Here is a 23,306-nt window from a genome sequence, read left to right on the forward strand (position 1 = left end):
TGAGGAGAGGGGTTGCTACCAGCATCTAAGGGGTAGAGGTCAGGGATGTAGCAAAACATCTACAATGCACAGGGTAGCCCCCACAATAAAGAACTATCCAGTCCCAAATGTCAATAATGCCGTAGTTGAGACACCCTGCTGTAAAGGAGCACGGAGTAGGTGGATTTAGTTTGCTGTTGTAATCCTAGTTCTCATCACAGTAAATGTCCCATAACAGGCATTTAACAGATATGTACTGATTAAGGGTTAAAGGAGAAGTTAGGTGCAGTATCTAGCCAGCCTGACACCCAGAAAAGACAACAACCAACCTCCTGAGCTGCCTTCTGTGGAGGGCAACTTTACACTTTCAAGAGCCCTATCCACAAAGAGCCACTCTTTGTGGTTCTCATGATATTCCTTCAGTGAGCAGAGCAGGCAGCTTGCAAGCATATGATAGACATGGGGCCAGATGGAACCAATTCCTGTCATCACACCATAGTGAGGGCTGCAGAGACAGCTTTGCTTCAGACAAGGGTGCTTTTGGTCTTATTCTGGCATGGATCAGGTGATAAATTCTCAGCGCTGTGCTCTCCACTTCTACCTATGTTTCTTTACTGGTGCTTCACTGTCTATTGCTATGCAGTTAGTACTTTTGGTTTGAATAGGGCTCCTGGAGATTCCCAAGATTTATGTATTCATCCGGGTACAGGACACTGCCCCTGAGAATTATCACCTGCCTAGTACTAACTAACCCCTCAGCCCTTGTCCTTCAGGGGCTGTGGGATTATATAAAAGAGCACTTAACTGTGTCACTAGGAGCTGAACACAAACTCATACTTAGCTCCACTATGGCTGGGTATGGCCACACTGGCTGTTTTAGGATGCTCCTATACCTCCATTGTGACAGTAAGTTCAGACCAAGGAAGTGCACTTTGATAACTTAAATTTTCTTATTAACAGCAGAGGATATTGCACATAATTTATTAATTATTTTTGAGCTGTTTTAAAGTGATTTCCTTGTTGACTGCAATTAAATTAAGATTCTCCTGACAATAAAGGCCCTTTACTGAATGAATGTGAACAGCAGCACACGTTCAGGAAAGACCTCCAGGCAATGAGAGCTCTCTCTTGGGATTTGTGCCAGTTTTTGGAGATTTTTTAAAGATGGTCCTGGCCTTCATGGACTTTATAATCTAATTTACAAGATATAAGTCTGCATCTTAAAGAATAAACAGCGAAATATGCCATATGTTCAGTGCAAACTGCAAATACTGTGGGAATCCCAAAGAGGGCTGAAGAAGTCAGGGAAGGCTTCTTGGAGAATGGATTCTGGATCACAAATCACTTTTCTGGGACTCAAATATAGGAAACTTTTCTGAAAGCAAGAAAGGGATGCCGAGCTGTCTGTGCCTTCAAGATTCCTCAACCCCAAATACTCAGGACCCAGGTTAGCTGCAACATGTTCTGAAAAAGAAACTTTGCCCTTCAGCAAGGATAAACTATAATTTCCAGTGTCCTGGATTAAAGTAAGGGCCAGATCAGGGAGGACCTTGAATTCCAAGTTGAATAAGATGAGAGTAAATCCTGAAACCAGGAGTGACTGGGGGAGACCAGTACCTCTTATACACTGAGAGAGCAGAGGAGGGATAGTATTTGGGGATTTGTTCTAGGGAAGCCACTACCATGGGAAAATGGTGTGCAAGGCTGAAGGACCAACCTGAAGATCAGCTCTGTCTAAACATCTAGGTTATGGCCCTGAGAAGTTCTGACTATGAAGGTGGGGAACTGTGGGTAAGAGGAACAAGGCCAGCTGCTGTCAGCACAATTGGGCATGTGACTCCTAATGCATGCATCTAACACTGCTTTCATGCTTATATCCTCTGGGAAGGGACAGTGGGATGTATAGGCCTGAAAAGTCATAAAAACCATTTTTTTCCATTCAGGAAAAGAAAGAGGGGAAGAACAAGTTGGCGGGGTTAGGGATCTTGAGGCCTACTTATTTCTTAACCTTTAAGTGACTCAGAATGAGCCAGTAAGATGGATATTTTGTCTATGTATATGGTTTCAGTTATATTTTTGTCATTAGAAAACAGTTTGGTCTAGCACAGTGGAGCATGCCTCTAATTCTAGCAACGTGGAAAGTTGAGGCAGGAAGTTACCAGTCTCAGCAAAGCAGCAAGACCCTCAGCAAGATTCTGTATCAAAATTTAAAAAATGAAAAAAACTGGGGATGTAGCTCATTGGTAAAGTGCCCTGGGTTCAATGCCCAACACAAACAAAACAACACAACACAAATCGAAACAAAAACAGTCTCACTGGCCATGGTAGTACATACCTATAATCCAGCTATTTGAGGATGACAGGAGGATGGCAAGCTAGGGACCAGCTCAGCAACTTGGAGAGACCTTGTCTCAAAATGAAAAATAAATAGGCCCTTGGGTTCAATTCCCAGGACCACAAAAAAACAATCTGATTAATATACTAGTGAAAATCCTCATTTAAGAACAGTCGATGGGGCTGGGGTTGTGGCTCTGTGGCAGAGTGCTTGCCTAGCATGTGTGAAGCACTGGGTTCGATTCTCAGCACTGCATATAAATAAATTTAAAAAATAAAGGTTCATTGACAACTAAAAAAATATTAAAAAATAATAAAGGTCTAGTTTACAATGATGAATTCATCATTTATAAAAGCTTAATATATTTCTCTGCAGGCAGAACTCATTATTTATCTGTTCATTCATTCATTTATTGTACTGGGGATTGAATCTAGGAGTGCTTTACCACTGAGCTATATCTCCAGCACTTTTTATATTTTATTTTGAGACAGGGTCTTGTTAAGTTGCCGAGGGGCTCCCATAAGTTCAGAGGTTGGCCTTGAATTTGCAATCCTCCTGCCTTACTCTCCCAAATCACTGGGACTACAGGCCTGTGTTACCACACCCAGCAAGGAATCATCTTTTAAAGAACATTACCCAAAATTTAAATCAAATGAGAAGGGCTTTAAATGGTGGAATTTTAGATATTAACCCATGAAGTATTATTATTATTATTATTATTATTATTAGTAGTAGTAGTAGTAGTAGTAGTAGTAGTAATAAAAACAAAACAAAAAATCTTACTGGTTTTACATGCCTGTAATCCCAACAACTCGGGAGGCTAAATTAGGAGGATTACAAGTTCAAGGCCAGCTTCCACAACTTAGCAAGACTCTGTCTTGAAATTAAAAAAATTAGAAAAAGGGCCGGGGATGTAGTTCAGTGGTAGTGCACCCAGAGTTCAATCCCCAGTGCTGCAAAAATACAAAAACAAAAATTCCTACCTTCATCACTTGCCTACACTGGTCAAGCTGTCTGGGCTCTGAAAACCTCCATTTCCTCAATGTTAAGTTAAAATTATAACATTTACCTTAAAAGTGAAAATGATATTCTAAATGTGAAACTGCTTGGCACAAGGTGAAATTCTTTATCAATGAGAGTCACAGTGGGACTCTTGGGACTCTAAGCTTTCAGGAGGTGAGGCAGAGGTGGGGGAGGGAGGACATCATTTGAAAAAACCTCTGCCTCTATCAGAACATTGATAATTCAGCTATTTGGTTTCACAAAAGATCTAGAAGAATTAAAAGGTGTGTTTGTTCCTTGCAGGTTTAGAAGAGAGCACTGGAAGTTTTGGTTTTTTTATGGAGTGGCCTTGGAGCAAAACTGGAAGTAGGAAGGCAGTCACAGGACAAGTTGCAGAAACCAACTGTTGAGACAGGACAGGAATCCCAGGCTTTTCACTAGGGATGTGAATACTTACCAGGTTGATGTCATTGACCTCTACATGCTGGAGGAGAATGTTGGCCACACGCTCTGTGTCCCACTGCACTCCTGGATCATCTGGGAAATCACTGCAAGTGAGAAGCACACAATTTGAACATTTGTTCAAGAGCAAACTTCTCCCTAAGATCCCATAGATGTATGTCTGGTTTTGTGACAGGAATTACATTGGAAGTTGGGGGGATTCCCTACCCTTGAGTTACTGAGATTTCAGCTAAAGAGATTAAGCTTTACACATAAAATAATTTACATGTGAAACAATGGATAATTCCATACAGTATACTTTCAGAGCTTTGTGCTTGTTGCTGAGGGGAAGTAACAGCATCAATGAGACAAGGCGCTGTCCATAAATTGGGGAGACAGATGTGCTAACAATGAACTTGAACAAAGACAGTATAATGCACTTTCTACGACTAACAGTAAAAGGCTGGGGCACAGGGCTGGGGTTGGGGCTCAGTGGTGGAGCGCTCGCCTAGCGTGTGTGGGCCCTGGGTTCAATCCTCAGTACCACATATAAATAAATAAAATAAAGGCATTGTGTCCAATTACACCTAAGAAAAATAATAATAACAAAAAGGCTGGGGCACAGTGGTGCATGCCTGTAATCCAACCTGTTGGGAGGCTGAGACATGAGGATTGTCTGGGCAACATAGTGAGACCCATCTCAAAATTAAAAATAAATAAATAAATAAAGTAACCATGCCACCCCCACTTTTTAAAGGTTTGAACCAGGAGCATTCTACCACTAAGCTACAATGCTAGTCTTTTTTATGTTTTATTTTTAAAACAGGGTCTCCCTAAATCGCTTGGGCTGCCCTTGAACCTGTGCTCCTCCCAAATTACAGGTATTACACATGTGTACCACCACACCCAGCCATAACCATGCTTTGATTAAAAAGTACAAAGATACTTCATTTAAATTCATAAACATCTTTGAAGGGAGCTTTTACAGAGGAAGTTGAATAGCCTGCTTGTGAGGCAGTTAAGAATTGGACATGAACTCTGGTTTTCTGACTGCCAAGAAGTCTTAGTACTAGGAACCAGTTATGTTCTCCCTCCACCAGGAATGGGGCCCACCATGTCATAGAAGCAGAGGTCTGTGTCAGAGTAATCTACAATTTATCATAGCCTCCACCAGGTCAAACTTATCTTCTCCTACCTGCTGAAATACTTTCTGCCCCAATTTTTGTACATGAATCTATGACATTACCCGATATGAGACCAATGATTCAATATGACCCCTTTTGCATTATTCACAATCTTAAAAATAGATTCCCATCTCTCAGTTCAGGTAGGAGTAATACCCATAATGCCACTGAGAACTCAAGAACTCTTTTTGCTCCCTATCTGGCAGGCTGCTATAACCTCCCCAGGGACTAGAGCCATTATTTGACCGTCTTAGGACCTTGGGCAAACCTGGAGCTTTTTCATCAGGAAAATGACATTAAATAGTATCATTTCCTTTGTTTCACTGGCTACCTTATCAACCCCTCACAGTACTTTCTATAGAGGAAAGTTTTATATAAAGTCTTGTCCTGTCAGCCAATCCATGTAGTTCTCAGGATGCTCATGCAGTGAGAAGGGCAGACTTCAGCAAGTGGGGGAAGGGTCAAGAAGAAAGTAGGAACAGTATGAAATCCAGCCTTGTTCTCTGGAAATGGAATATAAAATATGACTAGCTGAGCTCAGACTGTGAAGGAGAAGTAAAGATACAGGAACCACAGAAAGTACTCTGAAGTGATAAGAGCTACACACATGGCTCTTGGCTGGGAGAGCCAGATAAATGTATCAAAACATCATTTTAGAAACTGAATACATGAATAATAGTCTCATGGAACTTTAGCACACAAGATGGAGGAGCAGTCTAAGAAAAAGGGCAGGAGAGTGTTGACTACGCCTACTAATTCTGGGTTCTGAAATGCTGAAAAATGAATCCAGAGTGGGAAGCTCATGCACGGTACACCTCCACACCTTTCTTCCCCTGACATGCTGAGGAAACCAATTATTGGGGGGACTCTGGACTGCCAATGTCTGCTCTGTGAGGTGACACATCTGATATGGCAGCACTGTTATTATGACCAATTCCAAGCACCTCTTGTCAGGCATTCAAGTTTTTCCCCCAGTCTGTCTCCTATTTTGATCCACTCTGCTTCTCTAGGTGAGAGCGCAAAGGAGATAACACAGATGAAGAACACCTAAAACTGAAGGAGCTATGCAAATGTAAAAATAGTGGCATTACTGCTACAATAGATTAATTTAAGCCCTTAGAAAAAAGAAAGAACTCCTCTGTCTTCCTTGCTCTGAAGTCCTCTGCAGAGCATTCTAGGTGAGGTATCAAACAAACCACTATAGTTAAAGCAGGAAATTCTAAAAATTCTTTTTCTTCTTCATTTATTGTTGTTGTTGTTGTTCTGGGGATTGAACCTTATGTATGCGAAGCAAGCACTCCACCAACTGAGCTATATCCCCATACCACTAGGAAATCAGAAGAACTCTTATTATTTAAAATTTTTTTTGTAGTTATAGATGGACACAATATCTTTATTTATTTTTATGTGGTGCTGAGGATTGAACCCAGGGTCTTACATGTGCGACGCAGGCACTCTACCACTGAGCTTTAGTCCCAGCCCCAAGAATTCTTATTTACATGTGTTTCCATCTGTTTGAATCTCTATTTTATAGTTATTTTAGAAAATATCTTTAATGAACAGTTTTTCAACAGGTATGCAATTTAAACTAAAAAACCCACAAATATGGAGGTGTAAACTCAAATTGTGTTTTCTATTGTTGGGAAGCGTGATTAAAAAAAGTTTGGAGATCACTGGTCTAATCTACTCACTGTTCATTTTATTTAATTTCTTTTCTGGGTATTTTATTACTTATTTTTTTTATTACTTAATTCTTTTCTTGCTATTTGGCTCAGGCTGGTCTCAAACTCCTGGGCTGATGTGATCCTCCTCCTCCTGCCTTAGCTCCTGAGTAGCTGGAAGTACAGGTGCATAACATCATGCCCAGCTACTTTTCTGGTATATTTTTAAAAACAATTTTATTGTGGTACAATTTTATATAAAACCTACCTGTTTTAAGTGTACAATTTAGTGACTTTTAGTAACTGTTCAGAATGTCCACATTTTACTAGTGCTTTTGCATCTATTCAATTCTTTTTTTTTGGTACTGGGAAGTGAATCCAGAGGCACTTGACCACTGGGCCACCACTCCCTGCCCTTTTTCTTATTTTTATTTAGAGACAGGGTCTCATAGAGTTACATAGGGCCTTACTAAGTTTCTGAGGCTGGCATTGAACTTGTGGTTCTCCTGTCTCAGCCTCCTGAGCTCTGGGATTACAGGCATGCGCCACCATGCCCAGCTATTTAATTCTTGACTCTCTAACCTATCATAAGTTCACTGATAAATATATGTGACATTAGAAATTTATAATTAAGATCAAGTCAGGAAAATGAAAACCAGAAAGTATGCAGAAGGAAATTTTTTTTTTTTTTGTGGTACTGGAGATTAAACTCAGGGGTGCCATACCACTGAGCTATATATATCCCCATTCCTTTAATTTTTTAAAATTTTGAGACAGGGTCTTGCTAAATTGCTGAGGCTGGCCTCAAACTTGTGATCCTCCCATTCAGCCTCCTGAGTCACTAGGATTACAGGTATTTACTACCATGCCTGTCTAGAAGGAATTTATAATACAGAAAATTTTTTACTCACTTGATGGGAAGAGATAAGAGGCCCAAAAGGGAACAATGAAACAATCCAGAGATTGGCAATAGAAGGATGCCACTACCACCTTGATGATGGACTCCAGTCATGAAACAGGGTGATGGAGGGAACTAGGTTGGTAGGAGCTAGTCAGGGAACATTGAGCCACCGATGGAGCTGTCACTGGGATGGAAGGAGGGGGAAATACCCTGTTTTTTTCCTCCTCTATCTTTCAGTCTTCTGTTATCACCATCTATTGGTTTAACTTATCCAGAAGTCACTTAACAAGGGAAACTACAGCTTCCACTGATGCAGAGCAAAGGGATAAGGTTTCAATAATGTCTTGCTTCCAACAGATGAGATGCTTGGGAGATTTTTACTTTTGTTTCTTAATCTTGGCCTTAATCTTTCAAAAAATAGCAGCAGTCTGTCCACCTGCTTCTCACTATCTAAAAAGTTAAGTTTATATATTACAGAAAGAAAAGTTTGATTTTGAATGCTGAAAAGGGCCATGTGGGTATCCCTCACTCATTTTACCCCTGATTACTATGGAACGCTGGCATTTTTATCCCTGATTACTATAGAATGCTGGCGTTTTTAGACATAAAAGGAGCTTGAGATATTTTTAAATTGCCCAAGAATTATTTGAATATTTTCCATTATATCAGGAATATACCAATAGGTATATTTTAAAACAAATTATACAGATGAAGTTTTCCTTGACTTCCCATATTAACAAACACAAATCTGCTGTAATCAATGAGGTTAGAAATAATTATCATGTTTTAGAGTAATTCTTCAAACCATGTTTTTAGTCAGTACCAATAGTAATTGGAAATATGTATTTTATGGAAATAAAATACATATAGAAAAACTGATGGAGATGGAGATTTTTTTGTTGTTGTTTATTTATTTTTATAAATATTTTTATAAATAAACAACAAAAAAGTGGTGCTCAGGATCGAACCCAATGCCTCACATGTGCGAGGGAAGCACTCTGCCACTGATCCACAACCCCAGCTCCATAAAGCCAAGTTTGTAGCCAGGTTTTGTCTAAGAAAAGTTGAGGATGATAACTCCAGAGAACTGAGTGGGACAAGGGGCATCAGATACTGCAGGAAAAAGCTAACTAGGGATCACATCAGGAAGTTGATGAGTCCTCTTTACTGGATGTACTGCTGTCCTTTCAGAATTCCAGTTGATAAAATTCATTTTGCCTAGCCCTCTCAGCTCAGAAATAACAAAACACAAGCCCTGAATGGTCATACTTTGCATCCAGACCTTCTGATAGAGAAGAGACCTATGGTCTTTCCACTTCATGACTTTACATCTCAAATCAATCAGATCATGTTTCTGGATGAAAGCCAGCAAAGAACTGAGAATGAGAGGCAGACCTTCAAGGCTGTTTTCAAAGGAAGTCTGAGGACTATTTAAAATTATTTAAAAGGCCTATTAAAGATTGTTTAGGCTGTGGATGTATTTTAGTGGTAGAGCACTTGCCCTGGATTCAGTCCTCAACATGACACCCTCCAGGAACAAACACTACAAAAAAAAAAAAAAAAAAAGTTTAAATAAAATAGGCAATTTATAAAGAAAGAAATGCAAACTGCCAAAATATAGTAAGTTCTTTCTGATTCTTACAAAGAATCAAATAGATGCATGACTAAAGCAAGATGCATATATGGAAAGGAACACAGGGAAGAGGTACTGTCATATACTGCTGGTGAGAGTTTAAGTTGCTAAGAAGACAATTTGCCCATACATGATTATGTGTGCCCTTTGACTCTGCCCTTCTAGAAATTTATCGCAAGGAAATAGAGAAGTTTAAAGGCCAAAGTCAGAGCAGGCAGAAATAATGTGTTCACTGCAATTACAGAGGAAAGAGGTCAGCAGTTCTGTGTTTTACCACCAGGGAGCAATTTCTCTAACTTCCTGAATTGTGGCTTATAAAAAATGTTAATGATAACACATAGTTTTTTAGGCATGTTCAGAATAAAAGGAAAGAAAGCATAGATGCACCCAAGGTATGAAATGTTAATATACAATTAAAAAACCCTACCCCCTCCCAAGTCCCTAAACTTTAATTTTGCTGTCTTCTCAGAAAGAATGAGGCTCACGGGAAAAAGAAAAAGAACTACATTTAAAGAAATTAAATTCTGAAAACAAAATAAGTCTGTGAGAGAACTTCTACATAAAGGGCTCTGGATGTATTCAAGTCTCCAGATATCCTCGTCTTGGTTTCCAGAAAGCACAGCCTAAAACAAAGGCTTAAGCTCAGTGTATCCTTTGCAGGGGAATGTGAGCCCCAGAAGCAGAGATGAGTTACAGAGGGAGAGAAGCACTAGAGGAGGCAATTATTGACACAGCCCCATTTCTGAGCACTGGCCATACAATTTTACAGAAGTGTCTAGAAAGTTTTATGAAAATCATCTCAGACCTATTCACCTGTCCAGGGGGATAAAGAGGAAGTATTTCTCTCCATAAAGTGCTTACTTTCCAATAGTTCAGGATTGAGTACACTTGGGCACCTGAGAAATGGCAGAGAAACCCTAGGGGAGGAAAGCAAGAGGGGCAGAGTGAGCTGAGGCAAGGAGCTGTCAAACTGAACCAACCAGAGGTTGGTTGGCTAAATAACCCTGGAGAGGAGTCATCTAGAAGGAAGGTTGCCAGGGACCCAAGACACTAGGGCAGGGCTATGAGAGAATAAAATCTGCTCATTTAATGGGATTCAGACTAAGCACACACTATGTAACAAATATAGGGCTAACTTTAGAGACTAAGACAGTCACAAGTCATGGGCCCTTCCTCAGGAAGCTTTGTGTCTAGTGGGGAGAGGTTTGGGATCCTGTAGGATGAGAAGGAATTTGCCAGGAAAAGGAGACGGGGACAGGGAGGAGGTCAGGAATTTAAGGTAGGGGTGGCAGCATGACTGGTTGGTGCCACAACCATATGCCAGTGTTTCTGAAACACATCAAGTACCTCATGGTGAAGATGGCTCTGCATTTGGCTCTGAAGGCCTCTGAGGAGAAAAAGGTTGATATTTCGGAAGCCACCAAACATGGCAGGGGAAGCCAACTCTTACGATTCCTTTGATTTGATACCCACAAGCATGAAAAGCCCTTCCTGAGGGTACATTTAGCAAACATAGTGTTAATACTGTTAGAAAATGACCCAAACTCCCAGCCCCACCCTAGACCTCAATGTTCAGTAAACAGGACAGCCTCTCAGCCTGTGGGAGTTCATAAAAATAACGTTTGTTTTCCTACTGGCAGAATATCCTCAAACTCTGACCTTTTCTACACATTCTGACTCACTCTGGCTGGCACTCTTTAGAGCAGGGTCAGAAGAGTCATGGAAACACTCCAGGAGAACTTTCTGTGGGGAGGTCAGTCCCTTTAGACACCAAGTGAGAAAAGGCTCCTACCTTCCCCTCTTGAGCCAAGAAAGCCCATGGCCCAGAACTTTTCCCCCCAGAGTCCTGCATACAGAGACCGATGACATGGTCTCTGTGGCTGGAACTCCACCAGGGTTGGGAAATAGCTTATCTCTCTTAAAACCGAGTCCCACTTTTGCACACTGCACTCTGAACTTTAATACAGACGGAGGCGGCTCACGCGTCCTTATTTGGTCTTGTGGCTTATACAGCCCAGGCTGGAAGGCCAAACTGCCCTTCCTCCACCACCTCTGGCACATTTCTAAACTCTATTACTTCCTTTGTCATCCAGAGCAGACAAAGGTCAGTAGGGTTCAATGAAACTCTAATGCAGGCCCAGAACATGAAAGCCTACCTGGGGCCTGACAGACATGAGGGCAGGGAGAAGAGACCACAGGCTGCACTGCTCACTGTTCCATAAATATCTGGAATTGGATTGGAAGGAAAATAGGTTTCATTCAAAGCCAACCCCTCAGCTTGCTCAAACTGCATAAAATTCATTTTCCCCAACTTTTGTCTATTTCTATGTGGGTGGGAGGCTGCTGAATCCAGCCAGCTAGGATCTGGGTAGGGTCCCTGGTCTTGGCTGCTAGTAACAGGACCACTCTGGGAGGCAGCAACTATTTACTGGCCTTGAGGCCATGCTAGAATATAGCTGCTGGAGCACAATTCCTGGGGCATACTGAAACTCAGGGAATGCAAAGGAATTGGATCTAGGCTGAAAAAAAGTTGGAGATTGACATTTTAAAAGAGGGGCCAGCTGGCACCAAAACAGGCTGGTAGACCAATGGTACAGAATAGAGGACACAGAGACCAACCTACAAAATTACAACTACCTTATATTAGACAAAGGAGCTAAAAGCATGCAATGGAGAAAGGATAGCATATTCAACAAATGGTGCTAGGAAAACTGGAAATCCATATGCAACAAAATGAAATTGAATCCCTTTCTCTCACCATGCACAAAAGTCAACTCAAAATGGATCAAAGATCTAGGAATCAAACCAGAGACTCTGCGTCTAATAGAAGAAAAAGTTGGCCCTAATCTCCATCACGTGGGGTCAGCCCCAAATTTCTTAATAAGACACCTATAGCACAAGAGTTAAAACCAAGAATCAACACATGGGATGAATTCAAACTAAAAAGTTTTTTCTCAGCAAGAGAAATAATATGTGAGGTGAATAGGGAGCCTACATCCTGGGAACAAATTTTTACCCCTAACACATCAGAAAGAGCTCTAATCTCTAGGGTATACAAAGAACTCAAAAAGTTAAACAACAAAAAAACAAATAACCCAACCAACAAATGGGCCAAGGACCTGAACAGACACTTCTCAGAAGAGGATATACAATCAATCAACAAATACATGAAAAAATGCTCACCATCTCTAGCAATCAGAGAAATGCAAATTAAAACTACTCTAAGATACCATCTCACTCCAGTAAGAATGGCAGCCATTATGAAGTCAAACAACAAGTGCTGGCGAGGATGGGGGGGGCGGGGAAGGTACACTCATACATTGCTGGTGGGACTGCAAATTGGTGCAGCCAATTTGGAAGGCAGTATGGAGATTCCTTGGAAAGCTGGGAATGGAACCACCATTTGACCTAGCTATTCCTCTTCTCAGACTATACCCAAAAGACTTAAAAACAGCATACTACAGGGACACAGCCACAATGTTTATAGCAGCACAATTCACAATAGCTAGACTGTGGAACCAACCTAGATGCCCTTCAATGGATGAATGGATAAAAAAATGTGGCATATATACACAAATGAAATATTACTCAGCATTAAAAAATAACAAGATCATGGCATTTGCAGGGAAATGGATGGCATTAGAGCAGATTATGTTAAGTGAAGTTAGCCAATCCCTAAAAAACAAATGCCGAATGTCTTCTCTGATATAAGGGGGGTGACTCAAAATGGGGTAGGGAGGAAGAGCATGAGAAGAAGATTACCTCTAGATAGGGAAGAGAGGTGGGAGGGAAAGGGAGGAGAAGGGGAATTGCATGGAAGATGGAAGGAGAACCTCATCGTTATACAGAATACATGTATGATGATGTGAGGAAAAAGAAAAAAAAAAGAACTGAGTCACATTAGATTGGGTAGAAAGAAGTGATGGGAGGGGGAGGGGAGGAGAGGGGAAGGGGGGAAAGGAAGGGCAGCAGAATAAAATAGACTTTATTATTGCTGTATGTATATACGTGACTGCATGACCAATGTGATTCTGCAACCTGTACTCTTAGAAAAATGAGAAATTATAACCCATCTGATTCAAATGTATGATATGCCAAGATCATTGTACTGTCATGTGTATCTAATTAAAACAAATTAAAAAAAAGATTGGAAAAAAAAAAGAGGGGCCAGCAACTTTTAGGATTTCTCTATGTCACCAAGGGCTAGCCTAAGACAGAGAAAAACAGGGGTGGAGGTTGGGGTAAAGAAATGGTAGGAGAAGGGAGAAGATGATCCGAGAAAAACAAAGAGGAATGAAAAAAGATTGATATAAAAATAAATCCACTTTTAGCCTGGTACAATGTCACATCCTGTAACCTCAGTGGCTCAGGAGGCTGAGGTAGGAGGATCAAGAGTTCAAAGCCAGCCTCGGTAAAAGTGAGACGCAAAGCAACTCAGTGAGACTCTATCTCTAAATAAAGTACAAAATAGGGCTGGGATGTGGCTCAGTGGTCAAGTGCCCCTGAATTCAATCCCCAGGACTCTCCCTCCCACAAAATCCACTTTTACAAAGTCTGCTCTGATAAGGGCCTCATCCTCAAGCAGTTTTGGAACCTCGACATTAACCATATGTCCCAAGAGACCCTGATCCACGTAAGACTTCAAGTCCCCAAACCAAATCATAAGATAGATTTTTCCTTTCTCACAGGATACCAGAGATTAGCAAATCATGAATATTAGGTACTGTATCAAAATCAGTTACCTGTGCGCATCTTTCTTAGAAAGATGCACTTCAAATCACTACAACAAAGCTCGTGAATTTTTATGAGAAATGTTTCTTCAAAAACTGTCAATTTGGGGCTGAAATTGTGGCTCACCTAGTGGTGCAAAGCGCTGGGTTCGATCCTCAGCACCACATAAAAATGAATAAATGAAATGGAGGTATTGTGTCCAACTACAACTAAAAAAATTAATTAATAATAAAAAAAACCCCTGCCAATTTGCCAGGAATGGTGCTACATGTCTGTACTCCCAGCAATTCACAAGGATAAGGCAGGAGGATTGCAAATTCCATACAAGCTTCAGCAAATCAGCAAGACCCTTTCTCAAAATGTAAAATAAAAAAGCCTGGGAAGTGGCTCATTGGCAGGTTTCCTGGGTTTAATCCCCAGTACCAAAAAAAAGAAAAAGAAAAACTGTTGAATGTGTCTGTTTTTTAAAAACAGAAAAAAATCTATTCAATGAATCTACTTCAAAGAGGTTCAGAATTTTGTTTGCCCTGATGTGCCTCAATTGGGTGGTTTAAGAGGCAGATGCCTATATCTGAACCCGTTTTCCTCTCTCCCCTCACTTCCCACGGAGACTGGTGGTAGCAATGGGTTTCCAAGTATTCTTGGACATAAGAAACAGGGAAAAAGATCTTCAGAGGAAAAGACTGTGTCATACTTTTTTTTTCCTCATGGTAAAGACTGCTTTATTGGTGGCAGTACAAGTCAATAAATATTGATCCCAAAAGAAGAGTTCAGTTATTTATTGGATTACGGGTTCATAGAGAGTTGCATGAAATTGGACCAAATGATTTCTGAGATGACTAAAGTCAATCCTGCTCTTTGGAAAACAAAACTATGGCCAACATGGCATATGCTATTCTACCAACTGTAAAAATCATGGTGGTTCTATACAGGAGCTAGGGTTGTGGCTCAGAGGTAGAGCACTTACCTAGCATGCATGAGGCACTGGGTTCAATCCTCAGCACATAAAAATAAAATAAAGGTATTGTATGCACCTAAACTAAAAAATAAATGTTTAAAAAAATTAAAAAGAAAAAGAAGCAATAAATGTTTGGAAAAAAAAAAAAAGTGCCTATGTGAAGCAGTGCTGATAGTCCTCTGGGCAATCTGAGGAAGACCCTGCAGGTTCCACAGCATCTTGGCCCAGTTACTGCCACCAATCTCTGTCATATTAGTTCGAATAGAGAAGAAAGGGGCAGGAGCTTAACCTTTGATTCATCTCTAAATCTTGTATTGCCTAAAATTTCTTTAGGCACTAGACATTTTGGTTGCTAAGCACTCACTGGAAGAATGAGAGAACTGCAGTGAAGCTTTAAGTAGAAATGATGCTTTAATATGCTGTGAAGGTTCACAGAAGGAAGATAAAAGGTTCTACAGTATGGATAACTGTTTCACGGGGGTGTAGCTCAGTGGTAAAGCACTTGCCTAGCATGAGTAAGGGTTGATACCCAGCACTACAAAACCAACCAACAAACAAAAAACCTTGCATCCTTTTTAAAGTCAAATGCTGTCACTATCTAGTGATTATTTGTGAAAACAATCCAAAGAGCCATAATAGGTAAATAAGCAATTTGGTTGACTTTCTTATACTCCTTTTTTGGTTTTTTGGTTTGTTTTCCCTTGGATTTCACTATTTTAAGGCTTTTCTAATTCTTTTGCCCATGTGCATCCCAAAGCTATCTTTGGCAGCTCTTAGTTCCAGAGAACTCATCTGAAGATAATCAAAATTAAAACAGCACATTCAAAATTCTCATTAAAAAAATGGGACCACAGGCTGGGCATGATGGTGCGTGTCTGTTATATCAGCAGCTTGGGAGGTGGTGGCAGGAGGATAGCAAGTTCAAAGCCAGCTTCAGCAATTTAGCAAGGCGCTAAGCAACTCAGTGAGACCCAGTCTCTGAGTAAAATACAAAATAGGGCTGTGGATGTGGCTCAGTGGTTGAGTGCCCCAGCACCCAAACAAAACAAAACAAACAAACAAAAAAAAGTGGGGCCACAGAGAAACTACCCAAGCATTGCATCAAGTATGCAAGAACTCTAGCTTGAAAAGCTCTTGAGTAGAAACAGGGGAGGATGGACAGGTTCAATGACAAGACAACAAAGATAGTGTGGAAAAGATGGAAGTCATGAGAGAGATTAAAGGAGGGAGCAGAGCAGTCAAGAGAATCAAAGCTGCTAACAGGTTGAGGAAGATGAGTATTAAGAAAAGGCTATTGGATCTTCCCCTTGAGGAACACTGTGAAGCAGTGTTAGGAGAATGGGGGTTGGTAGAAGCTAAATTATGAGGATGGGTCAATGGGTGGTGAGAAGCCAAGCAGTGCTTTCAATAAGTTTGAGAATGTTAAGAAAGGAAGAAACAGAATGGAAGCCAACACAATAGCAGTCTAGGAAAGGTGGCAGTTTGGGGAGGGAGTTTCTATAATCTTGGGGATGTTTGAAGATGGAAGCAAAGAATCAATAGTTTGGTAGAGAATAAAGAGCCACTTGAAAGGGGCAAAATAACAGAGACAGGACAATAGGAGATATAGGTAAAAACAAAAAATAAAAAACAAACAAACAAAAAAACCAGGCAATTTGTGGCTGTAAAGCAAAAAGCTATTGGTTTTCTTTGGGTTAGCTCTTCCTGCTTCATCTGGTTGCTATGAGGATTAAATAAGGTAATATTTGGAAAACACTCAGAACCTGAGATGTATACCTAGCAAGTGTCCTGTAAATGTTAGCTGTAGGGTAGGGCTTTTTTTTTTTTTTTTTTTTGGTACTAGGGATTGAACCCAGGGGTGCTTAACCACTGAGCTATGTCTCCAGTCCTTTTTTAAATTTTATTTTGAGACAGGGTCTCATTAAGTTGCTTTGGGTCTCTCTAAGAGAAAAAAAAAAAAAAAAAAAAAAACCAGCTGAGGCTGTCTTTGAACTCATGATTTTCCTGCCTCAACCTCCAGAGCTGCTGGGATTACAGGCCTATGCCATTGTGCCCAGCCTGTGGGACTGATTCTGAGAGTAGAAACTCATTTCATTTAATGCAAGGGAATGAAATGAACAATGGGGTATGAGAAACTCACAAAAAGGTGGTTCATCAACAATAGACAGGCCTATTCATCTCCTATATTCCCCTCAGGCATGTGTCCCTCTGCCATCTAAAAGAACATACTCTAACAATATGAGATGGAGTAGAGCCAGGCCATAAAAGACCTTCAATATTCTGCTTAAGTGATTGAACACAACAGGGAGATTTTAAAGCTTTGTCAAAATTTAATCTCTGGTTTAGAAAGGCAAATATCCTGGGGAAATATGAATGGGAAAAAGTCTCCACATAAGTCCTTACAGGACATGATGAGTGCCTCAATTAAGATGGTGGGAATATGAAGATGAAGATAAATATGAGCAATGATGCAGAATTAGACTCTGTCTATCTAGAGAAGTAAGGGAGGAAGGCTGAGCAAGAGGGCCTGAGGTATCTGCCAGTGGGACTGCAGGGAGGGAGACAGTGCTAGCAGCACAGATGTGAGAAATAAAAATTTCCTAGAAGAAGGCTTTTAAAACTCTACAAAGAAAAAGTCAGCAAGAGGGAAGCCAGCAAAGGAGACTGAGAGGGAACAGTTGGAGATTGCCTGTCTGACTGGCTCTGGGTAATACATCCAGCAGCATGCCAAGAGCTAGGCTGGGTGCTGGTGACCAAGCCATGATGAGCAAAGGGCCTAACAGTTTATAAAAGCAGCTCCCATGAGCAATGTTCTGGTGGGCATCTTAGTTCATAAGTCAGATGAAGGATGTATTCCTACCCTGTAAAAAATTCTAGTGTCTCTGAGGACGGGGAGTATGGAGCTCATGGGGAGTTTAATGGGTGGCCAAGAAAAACTAGTGAGTGGTGCCTGAACTGTGGAGGGTTCCTGAAGTGTTAAGAGTGACTCGAAGCTGTGATTGATCTGTGAGTACGGAGACAACCCTCATAGACCACGAGGTAAACTCTAAGATAAGGCTTTAAGCTTGGTCAGTGGATTTTGACTGAGCTGAAGTGTATTCTTTCTTGAATCCAATAGCATAAATAATCACAAAGGCTTAGGATGTAGCTCAATGGCAGTGCTTGTCTAGTATGTGTAAGGCCTTGGGTTCAACCTCCAGTACTTAAAAAAAATACTAATAACCATAAACTCCTTAACAATTCAATAAGAGCTCATGATTTTTAAACAAAATATTTTTAGTTGTAGATAGACACATTTTATTTATTTTTTTTTATGGGCTGAGGATGGAACCCAGTGCCTCATACATGCTAGGCAAGTGCTCTACCACCAAGCCACAACCCCAGCCCAGAGCTTATGTTTAATCAGTGATTCAAAAATGTTTACAAAATCTTCACATTTGGGGCTGTAGCTGTAGCTCAATGGTAAAGCTCTTGCCTTGCATATGTGAGGCACTGGGTTCGATCCTCAGCACCACATAAAAATAAATAAAGATACTGTGTGTTTCTCTACAACTAAGTAAATATTTAAAAAAAACTTCACATTGTCCAATTGCTTAATATAGATTAACATCTCTTCTATGAACAATGGCATCTTGAATGAGATTTTGCTCCTCAGAAATATCTTTTATTTTTTTTACCTTTATTTTATTTATTTATTTTTACATGGTACTGAAGATTGAACCCAGGGCCTCCCACGTGCTAGGCAAGTACTCTACTGCTGAGCCACAACCTCAGCCCCAGAAATATCTTTTGAAGTAGGCATTATTTTTTCTATTACTGGTTGCTGGACCCATAATGGGGGTTGAGTCCTATGACCAGTTTGATCAATTTCCCCAGCTTCTTGCAAATGCATTTGCTATGGTTTGGATTTTAACTGTCTCCCCAAGGCCATGAGTTAAAGGCTTAGTTCTCCCTCAGCTTGGTGCTATGTGGAGGTGTGAAAGCTTTCAGAGATGGGGCCTAGCCAGACATGGTGGTGCACCCCTGTAATCCAGAGATTAACAGGAGGATCGCAAGTTCAAAGCCAGCCTCAATATTTGAGTGAGGCCCTGTATCAAAAAATAAAAAGGGCTGGGGATATGGCTCAGTGGTTAAGTGACCCTGGGTTCAATCCTTGTACTCCATCCCCCCGAAAAAAGAGTTGGGACCTTGTGGGAGGCCCTAGGTTAATAGAGGCATGCCCTCTTGAAGGAGAATGTGGGCCTTGGTCTTCTCTTCTTTCTCTCTTTGGCTTCCCAGGCATGAGGAGAATATCTTGCTTCACTACTTGCTTTCTGCCATGAAGTGTTGCCTTCTCACAGCTTCAAAGGCAATGGGGCCAGGTAGGGATGAACTAAAACCTCCAAAACTATGAGCCAAAATAAACCTTTCCTGCTTATAAGTTGATTATCTTAGGTATTTTGTTATATTAACAGAAAGTTAATATTTGTGCTGCATTTTGCACTGATCCATTCACCAACTTAACGGGCATTCTGCATTCCTTAAGGTTGTTTTTAAAAAGAGTGGTAGTTTGAGAAAGAATGCCTTTTTCCTATTTGATAGTGTTGATTCATTAGCGAGAGAATTTAAGAGTTACAAGGGACTCTGTCAACAACCTAAGTACTGTTGGCCTTAAAGTCAGTCTAAGGCTCTTTTATGAAACCAACACTGATTCAGTATGTTTGGGAGATAAAATAGTTCCCTTTTCAAGGGGTGTAGGTATGGGTATTTAGTCTATGTAGAAATAAATATCTTCCCTAGTAGTATCAGCCATTTGGTGAGGAAACAAACAAAACAAACCCTAGACCAGTTATCATCTCTAATTCAGTATTCTGTTGTGTCATCTCTCTCTTAAAACTTGGGCTTTTCTTTTCTTTCTTTCTTTTTTTTTTTTTTTAAAACATGTATTTTTAGTTGCTGATGGGCCTTTATTTTACTCACTTATATGCAGTGCTGAGAATTGAACCCAGGGCCTCCTACTTGCTGGGAAGTGCTGTACCACTGAGCCACAACTCCAGTCCAAAACTTGGGCTTTCCTAAAGTTGTAAAGAACAATATGGGTTCTTTCTACCTTCTTCCTGCATTTTCTCTCTGAGACCCTGGCTATGGGGGATAAGGACAAAACTAAGCCTAGAGACCCTAAGGCACTTCCCTGGCACTTGGAACAATGGAGGGCTTTCAGGGACTGTGAGTCAGAAAGGCTGAGGGGAAGCTGAGATGTGTGCCATTTCCCAGGAAGACCCTGTCTGCTGATGGTCAGATAGTATTACAAGATGAATCCTGAAAGAGCGGTGATCTCCATATAAGGAGGCTCACCTCCATGGTGAGTCATAGTCTTGACCTGCTTATTATTAACCCCATTTAAGCAGTGACCCCCATGGATACCTGTTCCTCCCCCTAGGACAATACCAAAATTTCTGAGGAGTATGACCTAAAGGTTTTCATTGATCTAGCTTACTTTGGCTGGTTTACTCTTGCTTCTGTGCTAGACCTAGACCAATATTTCCCCTAGAAAATTCTATCATGGGAACCTTTGTCTTCTTCCTTTTTCAATAAAAATTAGCCAATATTGGCATACAAACCCTTCTAAGACTAATGTTTCTTAGATACAGACAAAGAACTAAGCATTAAACATTGCTGCAGAAAATATTCACATTTACAGGGCTAGAGATTTATAGGGAAAATATACAAGAAAGAATCCAAGTCACTTCAGTAAGGTTTGGTGACTCACCCCTATAATTCCAGTGACTTAGGTGTCTGTGGCAGGTGGATCACAAGTTCAAACACAGCTTGGGTCACTTTGTGAGACCTGTCTCAAAATATAACAAAAAGGGATGAGGATGTAGTTCAGTGGTAAAGTGCCTTGGGTTCAATCCCTAATACATGAATGAATGAATAAAATCCAAGTCATTTCAAAATCTTTTCCAATTGGACTGATTCTGTGTGGCTAATTCTTTGTAATGCTGGCCAGAAGTCAGTTTTACAAATGTTAAATCAAGCTTTTTAACTTTTTAAAAAATTATTTAATTTGTTCTTAATAGATATGTTAAATCTGGCTTTGTAGACAGCAAATTCATATATATATTCTCAGGGACAGGATGGCTTTTTATGTAAATTAACCTCTTGGAAAATTAGGTAGTTGATGTTCTTTCAGAGCAGTTAAAAAATACTTAACGGGCTGGGGTTGTGGCTCAGTGGTAGCGTACTCGTCTAGTACACATGAGGCACTGGATTCAATCCTCAGCACCACATTAAAAAAATGAAATAAAGATTGTGTGTCCACCTACAACTAAAAAATAAATATATAAAAAATACTTAAGACTTTTCTTAGGTAATATATAATGTTTGTAGAACCAGCATTTAAAATTGTGTAAAAAATAAGCTTTGTAAAAATGAGTTCAAAACGAAGTATGATTCATAGTAATGTTTTCCAGCTGGGATCAACAAATACCTGATAGTCTGTGGCTAAATTCTCAGGGGTCCATGAATTCTTATAGAAATTTCACTTTAGATAATAATAAAAATTCTATGATCAATTTCATTGACAACTTAAAGTGAATACATTCATGTGATTTTAGCACTGCTTTGTGTGTGTGTGTGTTGTGTGTGCGTGACATTGGGGATTTAATCTGGGGGCACTCTACCACTGTGCTACATCCCCAGTCCTTTTTTATTTTGAGACAGGGTCTTGCTGAGTAGCCCAGGCTGGCCTCATATGTTCCTGCTTTGGTCTACAGGACTATAGGTGTGCAACACCATGCCTGGCCTTGCATTTTTACATGTGAGGACACAAGAGTATTCTGAAAGTATTTTGAGTTTTGTTTTGCTTCTCTTTCTTCCTTCTTTCCTTCCTATGTATCTATCTATCTAGAGTTCAGCTTTGGAGTGTAATTCAGTGGTAGAATGCATACTTAGCATCCTGCAAAGCCTTGGCTTTAATTCTTAGCACCAGTATATACATACATACATACATACATATATCAACAGTACACCCTAATATAAACTATGTAGCACTCTGGTTGGGGATGTTAATAATAGAAGAGCTGTGTGTTTGTGTGGGGACCAGGGAGCTTGTGGGAAATTTCTGCACTTTCTGCTCAATTTTACTCGGCACCTAAAAAAAGTTTATTAAAAAAATTATTAAAAAAGGACCCAATACTATATATAAGCTAAAAATGAAGAGAAAGATGTTAGAAGAAACAAAAAGATCCATATATCAATTAAATGTTGTGAGTTGAATGCCAGCTTATGTTTTCTAGACAATAAAGGCTAGTCTACATTTATCAACTCTTTTCTTCTCCAGTTTCATTAGGATCCTAAGCCTCTTTCTCTTATGCATAGAGTTAATATGGATCCATGCAGGCACATTAGGTAGAAGCCAATCCTAGAATTACCAGTGTGAAGGCATACTTCAAAATGAGTACCATAATGAATGTGTGGGCATCAAGTTCCAGTCTTTCCCTCAATAACTCCTATGGTTTACCAAGTCTTTGTTCTTGAGCTTCTGCCTTGATTTGCTTGTCCTTTCCTCTACTGAGAATTAAGACAGCCCTGTTGGTCAAGGCATTAGTAGAATCTGGCAAGATCACATGTTAAATTCTAGTGACTTTTGACTAGTTTCCTGTCCTATCTCCAAAGAAGGTTAACCCAGAATCACAATAGGAATACTTGCCTAACTTTGACCCTCTCATTAGCTAAAAACACTTGCTGTAATTGTTACTGACTTGACTGGATCTCCTTGGAAATAGGCACTACTCCAATTCACTCACCTTATCCTAACACTACTAAAATCTCACAACTGACTCGCTGGCTTGTGCTGTTGAAGTTCCCACACCTCTGGAATACACATCTGTCTGAGATGTGATGATATGAAGGAAGAGAGGTACAATGGGAATTGAATTTAGGTGTAGCAGGAAGAAATTAATAAAATGTAGAGAAAGTCTCCTTTTGTGAAGAACAGTAAAATAAAACAAATGAGAATTTAAATTAGATAATATTTTGTTCAAGAATAATGCTGAGCCTGAGACTATCCTAAGGGGTCTCACTGGCCTTGTAAACAAAAGATCTTATCATCTGGAAGACAGTCTTTTGATGCTGGTCCTATCTTATGCCTATAGAAAGGCTCTAATACTGATAGAATGGGCATCTAAAACATGTAGCAGGACAGTGCCTGTGATCCCAGCAACTAAATAAGACCTGTCTCAAAATAAAATAAAAGGGCTGGGCATATAGCTCAGAGGCAGAATGCTCCTGGATTCAATCCCAGTACTCCCTGCCACACACAAAAAGTCTGGACCCCCTAACTCAAACCACTTGTTACAATGTTCTCTGAGAAATCTTTATAAAATACAAATCAGATCAAGTCATTTCTTGATTTAACATATTTCTTACATAGCTCCTTACAAATTTTTTTCTCTTTTGCTGGGTTGGGGACTTAATCCAGAATCTTGAGCATGCTAGGCA

The 23,306-nt window shown here is 40.2% G+C and overlaps 1 protein-coding gene across 2 annotated transcripts in view; it reads right to left on the minus strand.

The window, feature by feature from the left end:
- Positions 1 to 23,306, minus strand: part of Pigl (phosphatidylinositol glycan anchor biosynthesis class L) — an 88,235-nt gene that overhangs the window by 16,309 nt on the left and 48,620 nt on the right. For both annotated transcript variants that reach the window (XM_027924098.3, XM_027924097.3), the window contains exon 3: positions 3,774 to 3,864. In XM_027924098.3, coding sequence (XP_027779899.2) covers positions 3,774 to 3,864 — 91 coding nt within the window. The remainder of the gene's footprint in view (positions 1 to 3,773; positions 3,865 to 23,306) is intronic.

Source organism: Marmota flaviventris, chromosome 17, assembly GCF_047511675.1.
Source record: "Marmota flaviventris isolate mMarFla1 chromosome 17, mMarFla1.hap1, whole genome shotgun sequence".
Classification (NCBI taxonomy): domain Eukaryota; kingdom Metazoa; phylum Chordata; class Mammalia; order Rodentia; family Sciuridae; genus Marmota; species Marmota flaviventris.